General features: G+C 43.2%; 1 protein-coding gene across 2 annotated transcripts; it reads right to left on the reverse strand.

The window, feature by feature from the left end:
* Positions 1 to 2,299: 2,299 nt before the first annotated feature.
* On the reverse strand, positions 2,300 to 25,630 carry TRMT61A (tRNA methyltransferase 61A). Of its 2 annotated transcripts, XM_050334828.1 has the most exons (5): positions 25,545 to 25,618; positions 24,412 to 24,583; positions 22,439 to 22,798; positions 12,836 to 13,102; positions 2,300 to 3,710 (listed from the first exon to the last, which is right to left on the reverse strand). In XM_050334828.1, the coding sequence occupies exons 3-5, from the start codon at positions 22,767 to 22,769 to the stop codon at positions 3,382 to 3,384; spliced, it is 927 nt and encodes a 308-aa protein (XP_050190785.1). In that variant the 5' UTR covers positions 22,770 to 22,798; positions 24,412 to 24,583; positions 25,545 to 25,618; the 3' UTR covers positions 2,300 to 3,381. The 2 variants fall into 2 exon arrangements, with proteins under 2 accessions (XP_050190785.1, XP_050190786.1); XM_050334829.1 differs by lacking the exon at positions 24,412 to 24,583 and having other exon boundaries at positions 25,545 to 25,630.
* Positions 25,631 to 27,073: the final 1,443 nt, after the last annotated feature.

Below are 27,073 nucleotides of genomic sequence, written 5' to 3' on the forward strand. Positions count from 1 at the left end.
TTTCTGGTACTAGAGCAACCCCCTTTGACTGGTCACAGCTGCACGTACCTTTGGTGTAACATCATGGTTATGCAATGCTGACTCTCCCACTTTGCTCTTATCGTGCCTCTCTCATACTTGTGCAAGCAGAAGCCAAGAGGGAGCCCAGCCATGGTCTCCGAGAGCCCAGACATTTCCCAACCCTCCTTCTCTGAGGCTGCGCTGCTCCCACTGGCACAGAGGTGAGCTGGGAGCACCCAACACCGCTGAACTGCAGCCCAGGAGGACACAGTTCTCCAGGCTCTGTCCAGAAAGGACCTGGTCAGGCAGGGACACACAGGCTGCTCAGAGCGCTCCTGCACCGGAATGGTGCAGACCCTGCTCCACGAGCACCCGTATTCACAAACACATCGCTGCATCTCTGGGCCCCCCTCCTCTCTAGGTCACCATGACTTCCGCACTCATCCTGTTCACCAGGACTAATGGAGCACAGATGTGCTCTCAAGGGAGCAAGCATGAACCAGAACCCTCATCCCTGGAACTCTTCCCAGGAAGAACCATCTCCTCACCATCACGTATCCCAAAGTACCTAAGGAGAAGGCAGAGCAGGAAATTAAGCAGAAAAGTGAGTTCCTGGCATTTTTGCTACTTTATCCCTTTAAGGTTCTCAAGCAGGATTTATGATCACCTCTTCTTCAGAGGAGAGTGTTGTGCTCGCAGGTAGGCAGAAAACGACCACAGTGAGATACAGATCTGCGATGCTTTAATTAAGGCACAGGTAAAAACAGCAGCAGAGCTCTTAGCGTTTCACAAGCCTCCTCTTAGTCACTGCTGTGTGCCTTGCAGCCTGCAAGATGTCACAGACTGCTCTCCATGCCAGCTTTCAGGGCACGGAGCAGAGCGGGACCTGGCTGTCGGGCAGAGCTGTGTCCTAGTGCTTGTCCACAAGGACTGAGGGATCCACGTGCACAGCAGCAGCGACAAAGCACAAGCTGCCACCTGAACTCTGTCAGGGCAGGAAGGGGAGGTGTTTTGTTCCAGACTGGAGAAGGCCAAAATGTGTTAAAAAGAGAAATGAGTCTCTGGAAGTGTGGCCCAAGCACATGTCCCGCAGCATGGCAGGAAAGACCCACATTTCTGATTTACCACTTTTAGCAGGGAATGTGGCCAGAATGCAGAACACAGGTGACCACAAGCAGCATTAAACAGTGGGAGGTTTGGCAGCACAGTACCACCCATGCTGGACAGTGTGGGATCCTCCCTGTGACCCTGACAACAAACCAACAGCAGGAAGAGGTGCTGAGCTGCTGGCCATGGCTGCCATCGGCAACAAAAACACAGAAGCCTTTTTAATATTGCAAAGGCAGAAATTAAATCCTTCTCCTGTTACGCAATGCTTGCCCTTCCTCAGCAGGGATCAAATCAATAAGGGACCAAGCAAAGTCAACGGTTTATTTCAAGGAGTTTTGAATTGGGCTTTGTAGGCAAAAAGGCATCAGCCTTGTTTCAAACTCCATGAAGACACATTGGTATTTCCATTCCATGTCTATTTGTAGGATAGAAATATGACTTAGCTCCTTTTTAATCCTGTTTAAATGTTACATTATTTTAAAATAAGGTCTGTCAGGAAAAAAGTATCAAGTTTAGGGCTGGAATTATCCCTGGAGAAGCTTGGGGATCCCACTTGTTAGTGAATATTGAGAATCACCCTGAAGAAAGTTAAGGACAGCCTTGTGGCATTAAGGCTGTATTTCCCCATCCTCTCTTCTGGTGTCTGTCAGTACCTCAGCCGTGTTCCTGTGGTGATTCCAGCACACACAAACGTGCGTATGCACACACATGTCATTATAACACAGTCACCAAACCCCACACACAGTGTTAGCAGCTTACTGCATGTGCCTGGAGAACGTTTGAAGAGGCAGAAAGGGAACTTTCACATAATTTAGGGAGAAATGCTGCAGTTGCAGGCCAACTTACATAACTGATTTAGTTCAACAGAATTGCTTTCTGCCTTTAATCTGCTCAGCAGTTTATCTTTGCTGTCGTGATCGGTTGAGCTTTCTTTAAACCGTTACGGATTAGCGTTCTGCTATAACACGTTAAAAGCTTAGCTTTGTTTATTTTTGTCAAGAATGGGGGAGGGATATCAGGTTAAATGTTCAGGCAGCAGTTTATGAATGGCTGTTTCTCTTACACAGCAATAAATATGTTCAGGTACCAAAGGCAAAGAACAGCTAAACCCTTTGAGTGACAGCACTAGTGGTTGGAATAGAAATATCTGCGACTTTACTATTAAAAATAAAATAAAGAAGGAACTTAATAAATTTGCATAATTATTTTAATCTATAAATACAAAATGTGATCCAGCATTCAAACAGTTCATCACACCCACCAGCTCTGTATGGAAGACCAAAGACTAAATGATCTGAAAACTTAATTAATAAGGCTGTTTGAGGATTTTACTAAGTATGCATTATTGATGCAATCTGGAGACAGAAATCCTGCCAAAAGCAATCTTTCTGTCATTCAGCTGCAGGAAAACAATACACCATAATGCAAATAAACCACCAAGCAAATGGAACCTCAGCCACTTACAAAGAGGTGTTCAGATAATATTAACCAGCTGTTCAGTGAATTTTCACAGTGGATTCATCAACTATAAAAGTGGATGTTCCATTAGAAAATGACAGTATGGATCCAGGTTCAAATTTCTATTACAAACTGATGAGCACAATATACCAATTTAAACTAAATCCATTAATTACCACAGTTCTTTGACCTCTGTGTAATTGAAATGATTTGCAAATGCCAGTCTGGAATGGAGTAAGAGGTTGTGTTCCTGAGCGCTGCCAATAATCCTCCCAAACACTATTCCAAGGAAACACTAATTCTGTGAACAGTTGTGCTGGCAACCCTGTAATCTTGTAAATGTCTTATCTAAAATGGAGGAAGTAGGTACTTTCACATTCTTAAGAGCAACACAGACACTAGAAAAGTTAAAAAAACAAAGTGTCTAGTGGTGCTAGGAAAAAATAAACCCCATAAACCAGGGAAAGTAATTCAGGAAAAAAATGGAGGAAAAAATCCAACTTCTTTGCAATTTGTATGTTGTTTTGCTTTCTTATCGGAAGAAATCTTTATTCTGCTCATTCCAGTGAATGGCCATTCACTATTAATTTATCTTCTTTCTGACAGCAAGTGGAGCACCATTCCAGAATTTCAACATTCCCTTGATGCTGCTCTGGTTAACGCTTGTGTGCTATTTAAACAAAGCATATTCCAACTAAATCTGACTATATATGGAATTCCCTGACAAGTAAAAATTTGGATGCCTTACAGAAAAGCGCCATGAAAACAGAATGCGCACAGAACCCACTCCAGACGGCACAAACTGAGTGTGTACTAAACCAGGCTCTTGGTGGCAAAGGTCAGGTACCCAGTGTGCCCCACCATCTCCCTCAGTGGCACGCCACTTTTGAACTGCACAGTCCCTTGCTGCAGATTAGCACTGGGGCTACCTTGGTTTGATGGGTTGCTGCTGTCAAAGCCAGCGCCAGAATTATCCTCAGCTGCTTTTCCAAGGTCAGGGATTTGCAAGCTAATTGTCCTTACATTGTAGACTCGGAGCAGAATTTCCAAGGTGTTAATCTCTGTAAAACCATATTCTTCCATGGCTAGGCAGGTTCTTTGAACTTGTTCGATGCAGGGGGAGAAGGAGCAGATGCGGCCACCTGCAAAATAAGACAGGTGGTGGAAAAGAGGGAAAAACCCCAAACTACACACTTTTAATCTTTTTCCAATGTCTCCCAAATGTCAACAGAATTACTGTTATACAGACAAAGTGAAAACATTCCTCAAGAAAATCTCCATGAGGCAACTCGGCAGGTTTAAAGTGTCAGCACAAAATCAAACCCTTTAAATCAGACCCTTTAAAAACCACAACAGCAAATTCATTTGTCTTCCAGTGTTGCCCACCACATTTGTTCACAGTAAAACCGTTAAAAGTTGATCCCTTTAGAGCAGTGACTCTTTTGGAATCACCGTCCACAGTTCTGGACCGAAGCAGCAAAGCGAAGCTGGCACGTACACAAAGCCAGAAGTCATTCTCCACACACTGTACAGCGCTGCCTTCACTCGAGTACAAGCGCGCGTGCACACACCCCCTGACAAAAGCGGCTGTGTTTATTTGGGAATGATGGCGTGCGTGTGCAGAATAAAGTGATCTCTCCAGGCCATAGATGGAGTGCTGTTAAGGCTTTACCCTTTTAGTCAAGCTGACTAGCATCTCTCCTGAGCATTAAAGCTTACTGGATATCACATCGGGCAGGCTTACAGCAAATGCTGTAAAACTCTAGGACAGGACTTTTAAGTGACAAACTTAACGCTTGTCTCCTTGTCTGGGCACAGTTCTGATTTTTGATTCTAAATACAGAGTATTAATAGGCCCCTTACACCTTTCTAAGTGCTACAATGTCACCTTAGCAGCTGAGAATAGAATGATTCAGATTTACTCCAAAAAGCCACAGCCAAATCAGATCAAAGAATTATAAGGACACTGTCTGCCATAAAGCCAGGGCATGTGCTTTCACCCAGGACACAGTGTCCCCCAAGGCAACTGCCCTTCCTGAAAAGCTTTTGTGCGGGAGGAAGGAACACTGGGCAATGCAGCTTCAGCTATTGTTTTACTTATTACAACTAGGTGAAAATGCCTGCTGACCTGATTTGCATTCCCTCCCAGTCCTGTCCCAGGCTCATCCACTCAAGCTTTCCAACACCAGTTGTCTAAGTAGTTAAAGAACCCGTGCAAGTCAGAGCAAAGCATCCCGCTAAAAATAGAGGCTATGCTGGGACTACACGAAGCCTGCTTTATCTCAAACTCCCGTTTTTTTTTTTCATTTTCATTTCTCAAGTCAGATCTCTAAAAAAAGAAAGCATCAGGTCTGAAAGCATCACTGTAGCACTCTAGTTACTGTGCAGCAATGATGTGCTGGGTACTGCCTGGGGAAGAACACTTTCCACAATCATTAATCCACCATACACTAAGTAGGATTTAATTTTAGTCCTCAAATAAAGTCTCCGCAGCAAGGGGTTCTTATCATGGATCTTCCGAACAAAGCACCCTGGACAAGTAATTCCCTGGAGTGACAATTAAGACCCAAATCTAATAATCACCTGGAAAATTAATGCTGGTATGTGACTTTATTAACCAAGTCTGTGGATGCTGATTTAACTGCGCACCCAGTCCGTTAGCTCCCATGAAATTAGATTTGTGTGTTCATCAGGATGGCCAGCACTAGAAAAATGTTTCCCAGTCAGACAGCTAATCTTTTCTGGCCAAAGCACTACACACTTCCACCATGTCTGTAGATGTAAAACAGAAAAGCTAAGTAAAAAAGTTCTGTTACATAATTAGAAAGCTACTATGAAGCACATTTGTAATAAAGAAAAGATTTTATATTCTTATTGTGTAGGGAACTGAGCAAATGTCTAACTTAGCTAAATGTCAGATCACAATAACTCTTTGTCTGCAAAGCAAGAATTTGCAGAGTGCCCAGAGACTTACTACTGTTTCATTCAGGCTTTTTGGTTTTGGTGTTTTATATTGCAATAAAAAAGCGAATTATATTCACATTTACAGTTAAGTCTGTTCTTATTTATTCTGACTCCAAGGGTTTTAAGATCTGTTTAGGCTTTTTAATTCACATGCTCTAGATTTACAGTCAAAAACTCAGAAGCCTGCACACAGCTGTTGCCATACAAGCTGCAAAGCCACCTACAGTTCTTGTCAAGCCTTCAGTTAAAGGCAGAGCACCCGTCCTTGTGCCTCGGGGTGGTCAGCTGAGCACAGCACTGTCAACACCAAAGTTGGTGAAGATTTATCAGCCTGCCTCCTCCCAACTGCTGGGGGAAGTAGGGTTACAGAAAACAGGCCTCAAAGCTGTTTGGATGGGAAGAAAGTTCTTGCTTGCAATAGCCAATATCCAGAGGGGAAGTGTGAAAAATACTTGACTTACTGCGCTGCTGGAAGCTTCTCAGGTAGGAAGAGTGAGAAAACAGTGGAACTGCTGGTATCCCACGTAACCCATCCAGTGGGTTTTAGCAGTTCTGCCAATTTTGTTTCTTCTCCTTTCATAGCTATTGTTCTGGATATTTTTATACATCCCCTCCAAATAAATACACCTACAAATAGCTTAGAAGCAAACTCACCAAGCGTCTATCCCTACAGATCCTAACAAGTGGGAGAGGGGTCCCCTCTGCTTTTTCCTGTACACACCATCAGGCAGGCCAGATCTGACTTGCAGTCTGGACTTGTTTGATTAATCAGATATTAAGAGAAGACTGGAAAGCTACAATTAGCAGAAGGTTGGAAGGCAAAATTGAAACTGCAGTTCCAGACTGCATGAGGCTGTCTAAAATAGAAACACTTGGGAAGTTTCAACTGCTATGGTGTGTTTAGACCAGCAAAAAAAGTAGAAGACATGCAGAAGGACATGCTCATCTGTCCTAGGAGCAGAGACATTGTCATCTTCAACAGGCCAGATGCTTCTAAATTCTCCACACTGTGGGCTGCCCTCTGTACCCCGGGGATTACCAGCTAGGCAACACCCCTTCTGTCACAATCACCAAACAGATATAAATCTAGACTTCAGCATTCACAGTTCTCAGATTCTTTGAGAGCCCTCTTGTCCTTCAGACACCAAGAGGCTTTCAGAGCTTAAAGGACTTGAATATGCATTGCTTTGTCTTGCCATGCCAAGGATTCCTTAGTGAATGAAGAAAAGACATGTACTCCCTCCCTCTCCACTGGCTCACTGGGGCACCCTGCTCTGTCTGTGGATCACAAGGGGTTGGACTAGACTAGTGAGCAGTGAAAACATCTGAACGGAAACTTTATTGTACAAATTGCATTTGTGTTCTTTCAGAGCTCTCCTTTTAGGAGAGCTCCCGTTCCTAAATTTGGTTAATGAGATCTGTGTGTCATCATAAATTGATATAGTAATTATGAGAGATTAATCCTGTTCACATTGGGAAGCTGTGTGAGCTTTTTGATCTGAAGAGCTGTCTAAAAATGTGTTTATTCATGTATAATGCATCTGACAAGTGTTACAGTTGAGGAGAAGAGAATAATGAGACTCTATGAAAGACTTAAGTTTTTTTCTACCTTCAATTTTACAGGGAGTGAGTTAGTTTGAAGCATTTAATGGAGAGGTTAAATGTCCCAAATTCATAGGCTGGAACAAGCCCACACAGTCCTGGCAGTCATTATAACCAGCAACAGGGTCGAGAGGATACGAAAACTGAAGTACGATTCAGACTGGAATGATCAGAAAAAAGAGCTTAAGGGAAGGGGCAAATTAAAGATAAGATTTCCATCCACATAGCACTGTGCATTTTAACAGACAGGATCTAACTGGAAATCGAGGGACACACCACTGCAACTCTACAAGAGGCCAGTGCCTCAAAATTTGCTTCAAGGGCAGTTCCCAGAGTATTCCTGAGCAACTCCCAACACACGATTTTGTTTCTGGTTTGTCTGAGCAAGGACTAATACCTCTACCAGTTCTATTTAGCTAATAACTGCACTTGGTTTCAAGAATGGAAAATCTCAGTGCTACCCAATTAACAAGAACCGCAGTGCATGCTTATGGTACAGAAAACGTGTCCAAGCAATGTGCTCTCACTTCTGTAGGTTATATGTCACACGTGCTGTGGTTTTTTCATCATCCCAGTATTATTCAGGAGATGCAAAAAGAACACATGTAGTGCAGCACCGTTAAGTTTCAGGGAAAAGGGCCAGTAATTTTAGAGATGATTCTGTGATGTAAGGAATACAAACACAGCATTTTTACCTCTGGTAAAAGAACACAGCTCTGGGTTTTGGGACTTGGCTGCACTGTCCTAACTGGAAGATTACATTACAAAGATCTCAAGGAAGGAAAACAAAAAATCACTCGGGCATTATCACTGTGTAGGGGCGAGGCAGGAGAGTCACCGAGCAGCATCACTGTGGCATTTACTCTGTGCTAGTAGGACACTAAAAATATTGCCTCTGTAAAAGGGGACAGAATGTCCTTTAAGTGCGTGTGCTCGTGGGCGATTTGATGTAGCTTCCCTGACAAGTGAAATTAGAGGATTTGGCTGCTGAAAGAAATGAAAAGATATTTCTTGATTCAGAAAAGAGAATTTTCTCCAAATCACTTGCCAGCTCATTAATAGGAGCTTGATGTGATTTTCTGCAAATGTGACCTTAACCCCTGCATTTGTAGGTGCCTCATCCAAAAGAAATTTATTCCTGCTCATTATTATGGGCTGGAAGAAGTATGCAACAAGGAAATTTAAATATCAGTTGGCTCAAAACTGGGGAAGAAAACCTAACAACTTCCTTTAAGTATCCTTTAATCCCAAACTACTTCTTACAAACCGTGTAAAAGCCAGTAGCTTTGGCTGTTTTTCCACAGTGTGGATTTTGATGCAGGAATCCTTCTGCTTGACTCTACATGTGGAAGAATCACTTCAGGCCAGGCCCACTGTGTGCACATGACCTACCGATCCCTGACAGACCCAAGCCAGGGTGATGCCCTCACATGAGATACAACAACTGGGCTGGCTCAGCAAACAACCAGTGCTTGGGAAACAGAGGAAGCTGTTTTGTGGGTTAGCACCAGGTCCTGGATCCTAGTGGGGCAGCTTTGCACTAGACCAGATGGCCTCTCAATGTTGAGAAGATATGCTGCAATTTAAAGTTAGTTTGTGGATCTTTAATCTCCCCTTGAGTTAATTCTCCTTCAAGTAGGTGCTACACAAGCAAAGGCTGGTGCTGATATTTTAGCAGGCATTTATTGCTTCATCCATTGGTTCCAAAACAATATCCTGGGGACATGAGAAGTGGTGCTACCAACCACTGTACCACTTGCATGGGTGTCAAGATGAAAGCATGCCAGACTGTCAGGCTCCTCTTCCTGCCCCAACACATTCCCTATGTGTTCCTGAGGTAGCATGACCCCAAACAACATCAGCCTTGATGTCACTGCCCCTTCTCAGTGTGATTCATCCTGGGGTACTCCCTGTTCAGACACCACAGGTGTGAGAGTTGTGGCCACGGATTGCAGCTGCATCCTCAAAGCCACACCTGGGTGGTTTAAAACTGGGACCATGAACAACCTCTGGAGCGTAAGAAAAATAGCCAGTGAGACTTTCTACATGGACATGGTATTCTCTGAAATCCCAGGGGAGGAAGGAAGCAAGTCCAAATGAAAACTGAAACTAGCTAAACCAGGCAATGCCTTACCTGCACCACAGGCAACTGGGAGGATGAGATATTATTTATGCTCCTATACAGCCTCTGCAATAACTAAACCTGGCAGGTTAGGACAACAATCAATGGCTATGCCAAGGGAGAAAAATGCAAACTAGACCTGTCCCTTGTGTACAAACAAAACAAATACAGGACTTTGGAAATTAAAATCATCTATACTACCTCAGAGTATTGCTGAAGGGCTTCTGTCACAGCAGGAAATGCAGAGGTCAAACAGGGAGATGTTTAAAGGTAACATTACCTGCAGAGTTTTGGAGGGAGGAGGGGAAAACTGACAGCACCATGTTGCCTGATTCAGGTGGTATCCCAAGGATCAGAATTTGACAATCTCATAATTTAGAGGCCTTATGATACTCAAAGGGAACAGAAAGTCTGAATTTAAGAGTAAAATTTTTAAAGAAACAAAGGCAATAAAAGAAGGGTGGTTTTAATAATTTTGTGACTCAGACTGTTAAACACCACCAAGGACCAACTTAAAATGCAAGAGGCCAATCCAACCTAATATATGGCTGTATTTTTCCATCCCCCTACCTGAAAATTTAAAATCTGTATGATAAGTATTGTACCAGTCAGTTTCTCCCTCATTTTCCACAGCCTGGGAAGAAATAGACAGTATTTATGAGGGTAGAGTAGGTGGGTGCAGAATTATATTCAAAGCATTACAGTATTCAGCTGTGAGATGACTGTGAGTCAAAAGTTTCAGGGCATTTAAGAACTATAGAATATTGAGGGTATTTTTGTTACCTCACAGTTTTTCTCATTTTCTTGATTTTTAAAAATTTAGCCTGAAGGGGTTAATAGCAACTTTGCAAAAACCACCAAGGTCAGATATCGGGAACAGCAGCTACGATTACAGAAGAGCATTAATCAGCAGATGCTGCAAAAGAAAAACAGTGCAGGTCTGGAAATGAAAGCAGGTTCTGCAGTGCAGCAGTGCCTGAAAGGTATTACAAGCAGCATTTCTGCTGGAAGTATGACTGGTGAAATCACCACAAAGGATGCAGCTGAGATGCAAACCTGAGCGTTGGCAGAGTGCACCACCAGAGGACAAGAACCTTCTAGTCACAAACCTACTGTGCCATTTTTTATTCTTTCAGCTCTTCAGAGGTTGGCACCGCTTTAAATGGGAGGCCAAGCTGCCGTAAGTAGTGTATTTACAGCATACTGCAAGGCACAGTGAGTGATAAATGTACTCTGTAAAGAGGATCATTAACACTCAGCCTACTAGGAGCTGCAACTACTCAGGACCTTGAGCTTAAGTGGGAGAGAAACCACTGATTTGATAAGGTTTTGTTAAGGTTAAGAACTCTCTCTTACATACTGTCTCAGCTGAACTCTACCATGAGTATTGTGGTTTTAGAGACTAGCTAATGCTATATATTGAATTTGCTTAGCTCTGATTTCATTCAAAATATCTTAAGACTTTAGGTACTAAATTACCATTGTCTGGCAGTACAGCTGTGATATTTGCATGGCACATCACAACAAAACCCACAGTGTGAATGGTTCGAATGTGACCCTGTCCAGATCTGAGAGAAAAGAGTGGCAGGACTCATTTTCTCCAGTGATGTTTTATCACTGCACTAACCCTCGGGTTGAATAACAGCAGTATGTGCACAGACTGTTCTTACTGCAGAAAGCTTTAACTATTTGAAAACAAACAAAGGAGCACTGTAAAATTATCTGTCTGTGGTAGGGAAAAGGAAGCAGTTACAGATAACCTGCTATATTTTAGATTTTACAGCAGTAAAAAGTTCTCAACAAAACTGCCTGCATGATTTGGAATAAAACAGAAAAGTATGCATGTTTGCACATATTACTACTGCAATCAATTATATCTTATATGGAAAAGAAAAACAGCTTTTGTTTATATGGAAAATAAAAAAAAATATGCCCCCAGTCAGTCAGGTACTAAGCCCAAAAGATGAGCCTTAGACCAGTACCAGATCTCAGACACAGGTGGCTGTTTGCAGCAAAAACTGCAGCAAGGATCAGCAACTTCGCCTTTTGAGTGGTTCAGAAAGTGCATGACGACACTTCACAAACACAAAATGTGGGATTTTGAAGTATTATTTATACTGCCTAAGCAGATGTAACCGTTTAGCATAGCACAGAAAAGTACTGCCAGATGGTATGGCCAGTTTGGGACTGTAATACCTTTTCTAGGATTTTAAAGGCTGTAGTAATACAAGGATTCAAAACTTGGAACTGTTCAAGCAGCCCTGCTTAGTATTCTAAGCATGCACCACTTAAATAATTCAAATTGGTCTGCGCAATGCAGCGCCTTCCAAGCTGGGAAGTCAGCTGAGTGTTGTGCTCACTAGATTAGATAATTTGAGCATGGGAAGGGCATCGTACAGTGCAGTGATTTTTTTTTTACCCCAGGACATACTGGAAAGCTGCTACAAATTGAGCTGTAACCACTGCAGGTACAGCATGCTAACAAGACTTACTCTACCTTTAAAGAAAGTGTGTGTTACGTTGGGATTAGAAAGCTTTCTAGAAAATTTTCAGTGGTAACTGAGGTAGCCTAACAGTGGGGTTGGTCCTGACTCAGCAAGGTAGTGCACATTCAATGACCCTTAAGATAAAGCTTAAATCCTGTGATTTCATGAAGACTCAGCAATTCATTGGAAGTCAGGCCCATGATTACATATTTTAACAAAGAACTGGGCCTTGGCACACAATCTAGCTTTACTAAACTCACATCCCAGCATGGGCACTGTTCAGCACTCTCTTGATTAGAAAAGTCCCTTTTGTAGGTGGAAGCAATTTGGCACAGGTTAGTTAAGACCCACACTAGTATAACACTAAGTAGGGGAAAACTTATTCCAGGATAAAAGAATTATTTATTCACTGAAGGTTATTTTTCAATAGGGAAAAGATTCATAATAAAGTGGTGAAATTGGTGCAAAACCTCCACAGCAGTTCTCACTCGCTGTCACCATCCCAGAATAACTGGCATAAGCTGGAACAGCCTTTATGTTCCAATCCCACTGCATCCAACGGCAAACTTCTCACTCGCTCCAACCGCAAAGATTCAGGGCAGAAACTGGCAAGCATATTTAAGTGTAACCACATTTTTTTTAACATTACCAATGGGGTGCTCTGTTAAATAGGCACAAATCTGCAATGATTGATGTGAACTGAGGCTGAACACCTTTTATACAAACACCTTTCCACTGAATTGCCCAAGAAATTTGCTTTCAGCATTTATTGTTACTTCTGCTTCCCACACACCTCAGATCTAGCAAAATGCACTTGACAAAGGTTCAAAGGGTTTTTTTATAAACTGCCCATGCTAATTGTGACAGCTCACACAGGCCTGTAGGAAAAAAATTGTTCTTCTCCTTTCAAATCTTCCACTGTAAATTGAAGATGCCTTTTGAAGGTTTTTCAGCCTCAGAAAAATGCCTAGAGACTTTGACATTTGAGAACAGTGATCACACAATGGAAGGGAGCAGATCTAGCGTATGGCTCAAAGGCAGAGATGTGTGTGCGCACGGTGCTTCCTGAACAGAAAGGGATAAATGCAGTTACCTTCAGCTTTTAACGCTGACTTTGCATGTCCAATGGCTTCCCATGGAGACGGAATATCTAGGAACACTGCGTCCGCAATGTTTGAGACACCAAACCCGTTTTTGCAGACATCCTGGTTGGTCACGGTGACCAGGTGATCCACCCCGTGCTCCTGAAACTCCTCCCGCGCCTTCTCGGCCCTTTGCTGGTGGAACTCCACCGTGTACAGGTGTCCTGTGGGAGCCACTGTCCGGATCAGAGCATGGGAGAGGGATCCACTGCCCGTACCTAGAAAAGACAAACAACTCATGAAACGCCTTTTGGCAATGCCAAACATCAGAACACAAGTCTTCTCCATTAGTCCTCCCCTTGGAACACTTATTCAAAACCTAAATGAACGGAAACCACTGGTTTGGATACTGCAAGAGAATAGTCCTTCCTTCACAAGGAGAGAGGGACTAAGCAGCCTAGGAAACAGTCTTCAGGGTCCTCAAAGCATGCATTAAAAATCTGGCAAACTCAGGACTTCTCTTATCTCCCTGGAGTAAAAAATTAATGCCAAGGGTCAGCTATAGCTTTAAGAACTGCCACAAGAGAGCGGGAGGAAGTAAATGCAACAGGAAAAATTCAGGGAAATTAACTGGAGAGTTGGGGTTTTTTTCAAAGCACCAGGCTCTTCTAGGGTGAAAAGAGATTAAGGCAAATTTTGAAGTATTTTCAAAATCTTACACTTCATTAAACAAAGAAAAGATTTTGGCCAGGGTTCGTGCTTGAAAAGCCTATTAATATCCATGCAAACAAATGGCCTACAGGATATAGAGTTTGCTTTGCCCAGACCTCTTAAGAGATATCCTCAACTCCCACTGAAATTATGCAAATCTAAGGCCTCTTGGCTCCTTGCAGCCACACTGACCAAATACCTGCCCTCACGTGTCACATACAGACATACACACCTACACAATCTTCACTTACTGTAATGAGATCCATCACAAACCTAAAACTGTAGGTAACTGCATTTACCATGTACAAATAGGGACTAACAAGGCATAGATTTTTCCTTGTTTTGGTTTCATAATTTAGCATAATTCTTTTAAATGATCCATTGGCATATTAAACAGATGAATGACTAATAACGAACATTTTCACTGAAGAAAACACCCATATACCAATTCCCATTGCAAATTACTCACTCAAGTGGCATTTAGCAGAGCAACCCTCCAAATTCAAAACCCCACAACCAACCCAATTCAAAAACCCACAGCAAATTATCTGTGTTTACTGATTCATAATTCTGTGCTTGGAACACATTTCTCCTGTAGAAAGATCTATTTCTAGCCATCTTCAATGGCTGTTCAGGCTAAATTTCAGCCTGAAGCAAGTTCTTTCAACTAACATAACTCTTAAAACACTTATAAGGGACAGAATCTGACGTACAGCAGCTCAGAAAGGAAATTAATTAGGGGGCACAGGGGCTGGTACAGCTGCTTAATTGGAGCAGTGCTTTCTATAATCATACAGGAAGTCCAAGTTCACTGACAGATCCAAGGTTCTTGCCCTCTAGTCACACAAGGGGAGAAACACCGTGGTGGCACTGTATTTAATCCGACAGCTCTGAAAGGGGAGCCCTTCAGACTGTAAACAGAGCTCAGGGCCCAAGTTTGCCACCGGATCAACCAACTCCACCATGGAATTGGCTCTGCTCCTCTGCTTCCCTCTGGGAGGGCTCTGACCCCAGTGGGCAGACTGGCCCCCCCACACCCAGCTTTAGCAGGGCAGATTAGAGGGGGAGGAAGGACCTACGGATTTCAGCACTGGCTTCAGAGAGGTCCGAGGGAAGAGAGAAACTGTGACACATGCATTTATTAAAGTGAAAATCCAGGCATTTGTGCCAATACCGAAATAAAGCAAACGAAAACCAAAACATATTTACATGTGCTCACATAAAAAACTATCCAGTCAGGGCACTTGTAGGCTCTTAAATGTGAACCTAAACTTTTCCCTGGTCAAAAGGAGCACAGTAGCCATGCAGCTGAGAAGACTCCATGATATATGTGCATAGAGAAAAAACAGCATTCCATTGATTTTTTTTAAATGACAAAAGCAGGGAACTGTTGTGCACAGAGTGCTAAAGGCTGAAATTCTGCCTTTACATTTAATGCCATAAGGGAGGATTACACAACTGAGAACTATTGTAAAATGAGGGAATTTAATTACTTTACCTCTCAAATGGGTAATGCTGCACACTTTCTCCATCTCTCTCTGCTAATCTAGAGGAGTGAACAGAAGGCCTGTCAGCACAGCTGGGCTGTAAGCAGAAGAGAGAGGCAGCTTGTGCATGTATCCAGTTTCCTTGTTCATATTCTTTTACATTTTTAATCACTTTCCTTTTAAGTCTGCTCTTAAAAACACCACAGAAAATAGGGTTTGTCTCCTTCATAGGAAAACCCATTAAGATTTTTTGTCTCCTTTTCTGATATTCCTTTTTTTATTTACAAACACTCCAAGCCAAACCCTGGACTGCCTGGAAGTCACCACTTGCAGGTGTATTACAGCAGAGCTTTTGTTAAAAAAGGTTGCCAGAAATTATTTATTGTTGACTGGCTACTGCAAACATGAGAACAATAGATATGTATCACATTTTAACATATCAAATTCTATCACGTTAACATCCTTAATGAGAGTATTTCTGATGATGCTGCCTGCCTTCTCTGTAACAACACCTTCAAAACCGCTGAAAACAACGAACAAGATGGTTAAGGATTACACACCGTTGTCGAATCTCCTCTTGAAGACATGACAGATTCTGAACCCAGACCTGTGAAACGGTTATGACCCTCTACTCTCACGTGCCTGATAGTTCTCCACACTTGATGTGATCCATTAATAACATGGGAGTCTGGCGTAAGTCCAGACCCACCACATGCCCCAAGGCCCGATCAGTACTGTCTACAGAGGTCAGGGGTTCAACCCTATGTTTCTGTGATGTTGTAGAAGGGGAAATGAATGTTTAAGTTCACCTTCTTCCCTGCAAATCTGCAATGTTCAACATTTCTGTCCTCCCACCACCTTCTCAATTAATTTTCAATTTCTCTTTGTCCTTATTTTGAAATCACTACTAAAAAAAATGCAGTATTCAGCAAAATAACTCAAAGAGTCTTAGGCACCAGTTTTCACTAAGTTCTAGCCTGGTACCAGTTTCCTTTAGAAATGAAAGTATTCTAATCAGTCAGGACAGCAGAAAGGAGTACTACTGAAGACATGTACTAGAATGCTACCAAACCAGAGATATCATAGCTGAATTGCCTGTATACAAATAAAGCAAAAACCTGAATGTCAAAAATTACTATTTCACATCAGAAGAGGCAACATAAGAACTGGAAGAACTTCAATAGATTTTTATTCGCATACAGGTGCAGTGAAATGCCTGTGTTCCTCATTTGACCTAGAAGCAGAATGTAAGACAGCTAGAACAATACAGTTTATAACTTTTACACCATGATGCTCCCTTTCTGACAGCCTGCACTATAAATAGCCTTGAAGACTGCTCTCTACCACAGGACAATGCCCATGTAACTACTGCATATCAATCATGAATGGACTCTACAGAAGAAAGGTAAAACAGTGACAATTCAAACTGTACCAAAGACATTCTTAGCAGTGCTAAAATGAGCTTTAGAGCTCACTTAGGTGAGCACTTGTGTCATTGCTAACTTTCACTTGGAAAACGTGATGCTCTTTCATAGACAACTCTGTGATCTCAAACATCTGAGCCAAAGAGCAGACATCTGCATTGCAGGCATTAATGAGACACCGCAGGGTCCCCAATATGCCACACTCCAAGCTCAAGATCTGAGGAGGTGGCACTGTGCAGGGGATCAGCGTGCAGACTTGGAATGTGGTCCCTCTCAGTCCAAAGGCAGGAATTAAGATCCTCTGTTACACCCACATGGTTTAGGTGGCTAATGACCCTGCACACTGATGTAGCCCTTCTTGGGCTCAAGCACATGCCCTTCTCCTTCTCCAACACATTTAAGCTCAGGGAGTGTTTCTGCCCTCTTCCAAGACAAGGAAAACACTGCAGTTTTAGAAGGACTTCAATCCTAGAGTGAAGACACCTAGATGAAACACTCTAGCTCAGCACATCGATCACAGTGCTTGACTGATACAGACTACAGAGTACACATTTTTACACTGTTTTCTGTTTAGTCTGCTTTTCTTATTGCAAAGGGATATTTTTCTAATCTCCTGGAATCCCATCCATGCCATAAACATAAGTGACCTGATTCTGTGTTCCACCACATTTTCTCTTTGCAGGCTATCGCTTGGCTTGTCTTCCCTAGAAATTTCTCATCAGGGGAACGTCTTTTAAAAAAAGAACTACAAATTGTGATTTAAGATCTATAGATGTTTACAGTGCATAAGCAAAATCATTTTGGAATAAAGCTGAATAAGCTCTTAAGTGCATACATAGATTCATATTGTGGGGAAACAGGCAAAGAGAAAAGAATACAGTGTGTTATTTAATTCTGGGACTCTACAATATCTAGTAACATTTTAATAGAACTAAAGCTTCTGATGCAAAATTTGGCTACCTAAGATATTCTGAAATGAGTAAATACAACAAAACAATGACAGTGTTGCTGTGTTTGTCTCCTAGCTACGACACTTAGAGCCTGGCAAATTGTAAGATGGGTCATGAGTCAGCCATGAGAACGGAAGGAGCCTCAAAACCAAGGGAAAATTAATCTTTAGACAGAGCTAACACTCCACAACTAAAATCTGTCAAGAAACACTAACAGAGGAAGACTGCTCACTGTACATGACATGTAATCAAAAATCATTAATGACTTTCAATGAATATATGAAGAGATATTAAGCATCAGATGGAAATTAACCCAAAGATCCTACTGCGAAGATAGTCAAGGGCACAGATCATGGTGCCAGAGCTCAAACACAGCAGGAGCAGGGACAGAGAGGAAGAGAGAGGGAGGGAGAGAATATCAAGGAGATGAACTGGTGGCTTAAAGAGAAAACAGCAAATCAGAAAGTTCCCTTAAAGTCAAGAATTTCCCTTTACAGAAGATTAGCTCGCTCTCCTGCCTACCTGTTGAGGACACCATGCTGAAGCAGGAATTTTAGGCAGCAGGCTGGAGGTCAGAGAGGGCCACTGCTCACTGACCAGACTGAGAAGTTGAGAAAAGGATAGTAGGGAAGTTTGTAGGCTGGCACTGCCTACAAAAGGATTTAAGAACTAATATTTCCCTAGCGATTCAAGAGTCTTCTACACAATGGATATAATATGGTTAAGTTCAGAGATGCATGAGAAGCGAGCCTGGTTGGTCAGGTGAAATTACAAGATGAAAGTGAGCCCAGAAAGTCTGGAAACCAACACTTCAGGGTATGGACAGCATTCCGCATGAGCTGCATGACAGCCACAAGTCTGAATACATTACAGTGATGCCTCATGTAATCACTTTTGGTTCATGAAATCATCACAGAATCATAGAATGGTTTGGGTTGAAAGACATCTTAAAGATTCTCTAGTTCCTGCACACCTGCCATGGGCAGGCCACCTTTCACTAGACCAGAATGCTTAAACCTCCCTCACCCAACCTGGGCTTCAACACTTCCAGGGATGGGGCATCCACAGCTTCTCTGGGCAACCTGTGCCGGTGTCTCACCACCCTCACAGTAAAGAGTTTCTTCCTAATATCCAATCTAAACCTGCCCTCTTTCAGCTTAAAGCCCATTACCCCTTGTCCTACCAGTTGTGACAGTTGTGTTGATGAGGCCTTTCTAATTCTTCAAGAGGTGCTATGCAAGGATGAGGTTTTCTAATTCTCTCACTCTAACCTGAACAGCTGCTAAGAGGTAGATAAGGGAGACATTATGAAACACAGACATTAATTAGTATGAGCCCATTCCAGAATCAAATACTTCCAAATTTTGGTCTATACTTCACACTAAAGACAGAGCTGCAAACAGTTCACATATACTTATGGCACAAAAATTGTAAAGACATGAGTAGGATTTGTCAAAAAGTCTATAAGCACTTCAGAAGAGTCATACGCAGACAGATGACTTGCTGGGACTCCACAATAAACTATTAATGATTTATTAAGTGTCCATGAATCATTAAGTCCTCACTAATTTTTTATGAGTGTACCCTTAACAAAATCTATACCCCGGCTGTGAGTTTGGAAATTTCATAATTGTTTTTAAGAGGCTCTAGGGTAAGGCTGGGTAGCAGCTCTCATTACCCCTTCACTGAGAAACCATGAGGACCCAGAACACTGTTCTCAGCCTTCAGAAATTCAGTTCATGAGCTCAGAAACCCATTGCTGTGTGGCAATGAATAGGGTTTAGCAATTTTTAATTTGGGATTTAGCTGAAGGGAAACAAAAAGATCCAATTAACATTTTTGCTCATGTGAGCCTGATTTTGCTGAATGCTGAAGGATCACTGGGATGGTGGTTAAAGTAGTTTTAACTAAATTACATTTCGTCTAAATACTATGCTCCATCAAAGCCAAAATATTTCTGAGATTTATCAGATTAAATGAGGTTTCACAGTGCTGTACTGTGTAATTCTGAGGGTAACCCTCAGTAATTCTGAGGGTTAGGACAGACACTTGTTTAGGTCTCACCAGAGAGACTGGAAAGTAAAAAAGCCTCCATCTGTGGAGACTAGAAAGAAAAACACACTTTTGTTTGGAAAAAATATCTGAAAGGTTTCATATTGGTTCCAACATAGTATAAAAATAAACGTAAATCTATTGACAAACGGAGTTGTTATACTGCAGGCAGCCTTACCTGGGAAACTGACATCAAGATTAGTTTTGGAGAGTGGGGTGACACAAAAAAAAAAAAAGATTCAGCTTATTCCTTTATCTAGACAGTTGTTGCACATGCAGTGAACACAAACTGGATCAGAGCTACCTGAAAAGAATTAAACTTTCACACTATTGGGCCACTTACAGCAGGTATTTAAGCAGCTCCCTGAATATTCTTTAATTCTGAGAAGATCAGGCTGCTAAAAACGGTATCCAAGCAGGGAATTCCTCAGACCAGGGAGCAATGCTTTCAACAGATCTCAGCTCCAACATTAATGCTAACATTTTTAAAATCTTAAAATACCTTTATAAATTAGAAATCAGCAGAAGACAGAAAAAGGATCATATTCCTACACCTCCGTAATGAAACATCAGGCAGATGCAGAGTTCCCTGATTGAGTATGCCTGGATCATTTTAATTATGCATGTACTGCTGACAAGCTTGCTCTTTATGTGTTTATTAAAGATTATTAAAAATAGTAAAAACTGTATTAATATGTTTGTATCTCTTATGACAAATCATGACTAATCAATTTAAACTGTACAATGCAAGTGATATAAAATTAAGCCTTCTGGTTATTGTACTCCATTTTTATGATCACATACAAAAGATCATTTATACTCGTATTCACAGCATTACAACACGACACAGAGGGTATTCCATCTTACTTTTTCGATCCTTTCTTCACACAGTTGTGGAGACTAATCCACAGTTCTGCTTTGCCTGCACTGTGTAAATGCAGGGCACAATTCCACAGTCCAATCAGTAAGACAAGAGGAAAGGAGCCCGGCCTCTTTACAGAGCTTGCTTTGCCAGAACATACAGCAACTCTGTGTTTATGTTCAACTCCAAATAATAAAAAAGACATACCCCCATCCTAATTAATGCTCAAAACACATCTATAACCAGCAGCAGCAGGAAGCAGACTCGAGTGTCATTGCTAGACCAGACTTCCTGTCTTGTTTCTACTCACGGCCACTGGGCTGCTTCTGTGTAGTACACATGAGGTTAATTGAGAACTAATGATTTTGGATCACTAAATACCACCTAATTTAGGATGGCACCAAAGTAGATTACATCACCACACTGGAGGCTCCGGTTGTCAACGCCTGTAAAATTCGTAATTCAGAGCAAATCTGCAGTAAGATCTCTCGCTTCAAGGTTAACCAGACAGATTTCATGCAGTACTTCCTTTCTTTCTGAACAGTGAGCCTTTCAAGCAACACCAACACAACTTCAGCAGTAAAACTGTTCACTTTTCCTGGAAAGCTGACATTGCAATATATTGATAGCACAGGCATTAAAATAAACCTGGGGGCAGCTTCCCATTAGCAAAAAGAATTGTTTGTGGTTATGATTTTTGACTTGTAACATCTTTGGAAATCATCAAGTGTTTCCATTTCTTAGCTCTTTAGATAAACAAGTGACCAAACATTTTCATTCTCTCTAGGCACCTTTGAAATTACTGAAAACATTTTAAGTACTGCTCTGTACATTTCACTATTCCAAGAGAGCAGGACGTGGAACAATTCAAATCTCTCCCTCGCCCAACTAATTTGTGGTGGGTTTTTTTCCCATCCTGTCTAAACATAGCAGGGAGGGAAAGAGGTGAAGAGCTCCCTGATGAAGCTACTCGCCATGACAAACCTAAAAACGCCTGATTGTTCTACAAACCAAATTACAAACTCAAAGGACCCAAATATTTTCACAGTATCAGAGGCTTCTGCACATGGCTTTGCCTGTTTCAAGTGCTGCTGCACAGCAACCAGCTCAATATACTGGTTCTTAATGGGTGCAACTGGATGCAGAGATAAGTGGTCATTATGCCTGAAAAGCTGCCCAAAATTATGCTTGACTGGGAACAGGAAACGTTAAATGCAAGAAAGTACAGTGTATCACAGTCCTGTCATGCTGATCCTTTGCCATATCTATGCTTCAAAGGGAAGTGTATGAAACCGCTTCATAAAAACACTCAAAGGAAACAGCCAGAAAAAAAAAAAAAGGACAAACTACCTCATTTCATATTTTTTCAAACTACAGAAATGCACTCAAATCAAGGAAGCTTTATAGCTTTATACTGCCTGAAGTAATAAAGTTATGAAGACATTATTATAAACTCTATGTAACTAGGAAAATATCTATTTATGTAAAATTTCACTCCTTACTTCCAAATTAAGCAAAATCACGAAAGCTGTAATGAATTAAACCGAGTTTTGAAACAAAACAAATCCATGTGAAGAACACATCATCCATTGTATCTATATCAGTGATTTTGCACATAGTTGTGGTGGTACAAGTAGATCACACTTGGGAAGAGAAAACTTACATGGTATCATTTCACATAAACACTGCCAATTTACTTCCTTTATTAGTTCGACACCCTATCATCAGAATCTCTTCCACAAGGTTATCTCAACTACGTTCTCTGAAACTGCAGATTCAAACCTCGAAATTTGATTCAAATCATGCATTTAAAAACGTTTTAAAGTACTGAACAGCAGTTTTAGAAAACGGAAATGAAAACGTGTCCATATTTGTTCTAAACAGATGAATTACTCAAACACGTGCTCAGATATAGGAGGCCAGCTTACTGAGGTGGCATCGCTTGTTGAAGAAACAGCAGCTGGCAACACGTGCACACGAAACAGAATCATTCAACGTGTAGGCTGGGAAAATTGTACCACAGCAGGAAAAAGAGCGATTTTAGCAAAACAGAAAGAAAAGACTGGTTTTTTTCATGAAAGTGTTGGTGTTAGTTCTTAATAAAGCATTTCAACATAGTAATTATTACCTGATTCACATACTATGGAGCCTGGCTTCAGTTCTAACATCATGGTGATTATAGAGATGTCAGTGGAATACAGAATCTGTGTCCTGTGAGGGAGATTCATGGTCCACAGTTCTGGAGTTGGATGAAGAATGAACACCCATCCTCCCTTACTGCAGGTCACTTTGGAGCCGTACTTCTTGCCTATGAGGTCCGTGGAGTGCCTGATGACCCCGTACTTAGTCTGTGTTACAGTGCCATGCTGGACTTTCACAGGAAACATGGATTCGTGGCCCAAGAACACAATAGCTGTGTCACCATCCTTTATGGTGTCTCCATATTCAATAAAACTCATTGTGACAGCTGTGGGCTGGTGACTGTCACCTAGAAAAGAATAAACAGGTCAGGAGAGTTTCGCAGGATCTGAAAGTAATTTTATTTTCCCCAATACAGAACAAAACCACACTGTGCAAATAAGATGTTAGCAAGAGAACTCCAGGAGGTTCAGAGACCTGCCCCCCTGCTGCACTCTTGATCCAATTAAAACCAATGGAAAATCCCACAGACTTGAATATAACCAGTATTTTTCCTGGTTTATGGTACATTTTTAAGAAAAATTGGGAAATACATTGTTATTTCTCAGCCTGCTCCAAAATGCTACTGTGAAACTTGTACAATTAGTGCAATTAGTACCAATTTCAGCATTTTATCCAGTTTCAGTTCATGAGCACTCAGAGCACGTTATTAAGTAGTAACTTTTATTCCCATTTTCTTGCTTATTTCTTGGTGATTTTACAACATAAAGACATACTGCTACTTGCCTGGACATAAATCACTAGTTATTAAGACCACTAACCAAAGTTTACTTGAAAGTTCTCCAACTGGAGGTTTAGAGATTGGATAAACGCAGTTATCTGCAGTATCTGCATTAATTTATGCATAAATTCGACTAACTACATGGGAAAAAAGAATATTGTGGCCTTTAATTTGCCATTGGGGGTGCCAAGTAATTGTCTGGGAAGCGATCTGGGCTGCAGCTAAATGTAAAACATTTGCAAGCTAATGCAAACAGTTTTATCACTTCAGCCCCATGGTCTCAGAGCTGTTTAGAGAATTACAATTAACTTTTGCTGCCTTTGAGTAGACAACCTAGAAATCAGAAGGCACCTTACAGTGAAATCTGGCATTGTTTTTCAGATAATGCAACTAAATATCTAAGCTGCAGGTTGACCAGTTTGTGGAATTAATTTTTTAAGGAAGTAATGGTGATTCCAAAGTAAGAAATTAAAGCCTTTGACAGAAGGCTTTGAAAGTTAAATTTCCGCTACTTCTTCCACAACACAATCAAAAACAGCATAACTTTTAGTTTCAAAATAATAATTTGATTCCAGCACTTTTGTACTGAAAGTGTACCAGCTTGGTCCTGCGTCATCATTATAATTAAAAACTTTCAGTTCTAGAACCGTAGTCTGGCTTTGTTGACCAGAACTCCATGTAGCAAAATTTGCTGTTAAGCAGCTACATTTGTAACACTGATGCTGATAAACGGATGTGCTCGTGGGCAAAACTTCCAAAGCTCGTGACACGATTATTGTGTAAGATGTTCAGATGCCAAAGCAGAACAGGCCTGTCTGGACATATGGTGAAATAGTAAGAATGAATTCAGAAATGTATACATACAGGATGTTGTGAGATAGCACAAACGCTGTGTTTGATAGCTTGCACCTTCTGATTACATTCATGTCTTAATTGTTCATAAATGATACCTATAGTTCTCATTCTAGATACTATTAATGCAGTGCAGTTTTCAGCTCTCAGAACAGTGCCATTTGAAAGGATCTCCACTGTAGTCCATTTCTTTCACAATATTTACTGCAGTTACACCCATGTGCAAAAGCAACATTCCTGCAGCAAGTCTGTAGGGACACAGAGATCTCCCTTTGATCACCCAAACTGGCTCCTAGTTTCTTTGCCTTCCTTTGAGCCGCTACACTTACCACAGCTGATTGTCACAGCAGTGAATCAAAGAATCATCAAGGTTGGAAGAGACCTTCAAAACCACTAAGTCCAGAAAGTCTGGAAAGTCCAGTCCATGTCAGTGCACATTGACATCCCAAGTGACACATCTCTCAGGCTCAGACCTCTACCTGGCACATTATACTCATGCACCTGGGGTAAAATTGGCATCTGTGAGGAGGCTTGGAAGTTTCTTTGCCTCCCCTCCCCCCATGGCACGGAGCAGAGTTGAGCTACAAACACTTGAAATATTTTCCACTCCCTCCCAGTGCAGAGGCTCCCGCACTGTTATATTTCTTCCCTGGGCAGCACGTGGAGGATTGGAGCAGCATCGCTGTTGCCACACGGTGCTGCCAAGTGGGGGGGAATGGCAGTAGGGGGGGGGAATGGCACCGGCGGGAATGGGAGCAGGGGGATGGCAATGGTGGGAATGGCAGTGGTGGGAATGGCAGTGGTGGGAATGGCAGTGGTGGGAAGGCGAGGCGGTGCCGCTTGCCGTGGGGTCAGGACTTTTCCGTGGCCTTGCCGTGGCTGCAGCGACCTAAAACCCAACGACCCAGGCGATGCCTCGCAGCCTCACAAATTAAACCACTGACACAACTGTGCTCCCTTCAACCACAGCCCGGGTACACCTCTCCTTCCCCCTGACCAGCTGCCACAAGAACCTGGCAGGCTGGCTCTTCCCCGTCCTGCAGCCTGGCAGCTTGGCACGGGGGCAGGGGAACGTCCCCAAGAGAAGGAAGAGGAGGAGGAGGAGGCAGGCACAGCCCCCTCGCCCCCCCGGGCTGGTGAATCGCTCCCTGCCCGCGCTCCGAGAGGTGACTCCGGTGCCAGGGGCCCCCTCAGCCGCCTCCCGCTCCCCGGCTGCGCATCAGCCCGTCCCAGCGGACCAGGGAACCTCACGGCTGCTCCGGGCCCGAAGGATTTAATGCGGTATGTGGTGCGGGAGAGGGGTGAGAAGCACGGACGGCGCAGGGAAGGGGTCAGAGGCGGGATTAGCCTGCGGCAGAGCAGCGTTAACCCGTGACGGCTCCGCGGGGGGCGGGACTGCCCTCGCCCCAGCGCCCCTGTCCCCCCGGCAGCCGCCGGCTGTGCCCGCTCCCCAAGGCGTTACCTCCCCAGGCCCGGCCCGGCCCGGCCTGGCTCTCCTCACACGCGGAGCCCGCCCAGCGCCTCCTTCCTCCCCGGTCGCAGGCTGCTGACGCTCCCGCCGCCTCCGCCCCCGCCAGCCCTGCCTGCAGCCGGGGGGTCGCTGCCGTCTGTGCTCGGCGCGGTCAGGCCGTGTTCTCGCCACCCAGTCCCTCAGCACCGTCGAGGCGCCCGTCCCCCTCAGCCCGCCGTGCCCACAGTACCATTTTGTCGCCCGTCCTCCTCAACCTGCCCAGCCCACAGTCCCATCGAGGCACCTGTCCCCCTCAGCCCCACTCAGTCGCCTGTCTCCCTCAACCTGCCATGCCCACGGTCCCATCGAGGCGCCCGTCCCCCTCTGCCCTGCTGACCTCCCCTGCCTTGTCCTCTTAGCGCTCCTTGCTGGAAACCTGAGGAGGGGGGACTGTCACTGACTGCTCTCAGCAGCCCCCCAGGCACCCCTCGATGAGCCGGCTGAGGTGCTCCTGCCTCGGGCAGCTGCCCTCTCTGTGAAACTTGAGGGGTCCCGGTGGGTCACTGTGAAAAGCCATGATGGGGACTGGCGGCCCCAGTGGGAACTCGCGTTCCTCACCCACCAAATGCGTGAGGAATCTCGAGGACCACCACCAGGAGGGCTGAAGCCCCTTCCCCAGGGAATGGCTCTGCCTTCACCATCAGCATACCCGAGCCAAGAGCTTCCAGAAAGTTCCACCTGCCCTCCCCCAGGGCAGCCTACTCGGGGAAAGGCAGCTCAAGGCCAACCGAGCTCTTCACAGGGGTTTCATAAGGCTGCAGGAGAAACCACAATGTGGGCTCAGAAGCAGCAGAATCGTTATCTAACCCCCTAACAGCATGGTACTAACTCCTACTTGTGTCTCATGTTTAGGATTGAAGTGATGTGGAGAGCCCTGTGTGCCCTGGTGGTACGGGGGATGTAATCAGGAGGCAAGGAGAAGCAAAGGAGGAGAGTATTGCCTCATCTTCTGCTCACAACAAGCCCAGGCCACCTGGCATAGGAGGGGTATGGGCATAGCAGAGAGCATGTGAATCACCCTGGACGTGCAGGTAGTGTTCCCGGCTAAATCAGATAACGCTCTGTACTGTGCTGCATTCACCAGTAACCTGTAATACACAATAATGGAGAAAGTAATCCTTTCACAATCACGACCACAGTAACGGAGATCTGTTTAGATGATGAGCTGTGACTTTTTAATTTGTGTGGTTCCATCAAGTAAAGGGGATTTTTTTCCCATTACCTCCAGTGAGAACATATTTTTTGTTATGGTGTTGACCTACCCATAGCATAATTGCAGTAGTCTTTGTTAGTTATGAAACTCTCCTCCATCTAATCTAAACATAATGTATGCAGTTTCAGAGGTTTCTTAAACTGCAAACTCCTACTCAGCTGTTTTTCTGACTGGCAATCATGGCTCTACTGTGCCTTTATATTTGCACCCACTTTGTTAAATTTTCTGACATTTTTAGTGTCATTGGTTATATTTGTCATTGTTTATG

Source organism: Myiozetetes cayanensis, unplaced genomic scaffold (genome assembly GCF_022539395.1).
Source record: "Myiozetetes cayanensis isolate MyiCay16 unplaced genomic scaffold, myiCay2020 scf6-25, whole genome shotgun sequence".
Lineage (NCBI taxonomy): Eukaryota > Metazoa > Chordata > Aves > Passeriformes > Tyrannidae > Myiozetetes > Myiozetetes cayanensis.

Bases quoted from the DNA above. Each gene is read 5' to 3' on its own strand.
- TRMT61A (XM_050334829.1), bottom strand. From the start codon at position 22,769: ATGAGTTTTATTGAATATGGAGACACCATAAAGGATGGTGACACAGCT. The intron at 13,103-22,438 runs GTAATAATTACT...TGTCTTTTCTAG, and splicing joins CTCCATAGTATGTGAATCAG to GTACGGGCAGTGGATCCCTC. The intron at 3,711-12,835 runs GTAACTGCATTT...CTTATTTTGCAG, and splicing joins GTCAGCGTTAAAAGCTGAAG to GTGGCCGCATCTGCTCCTTC.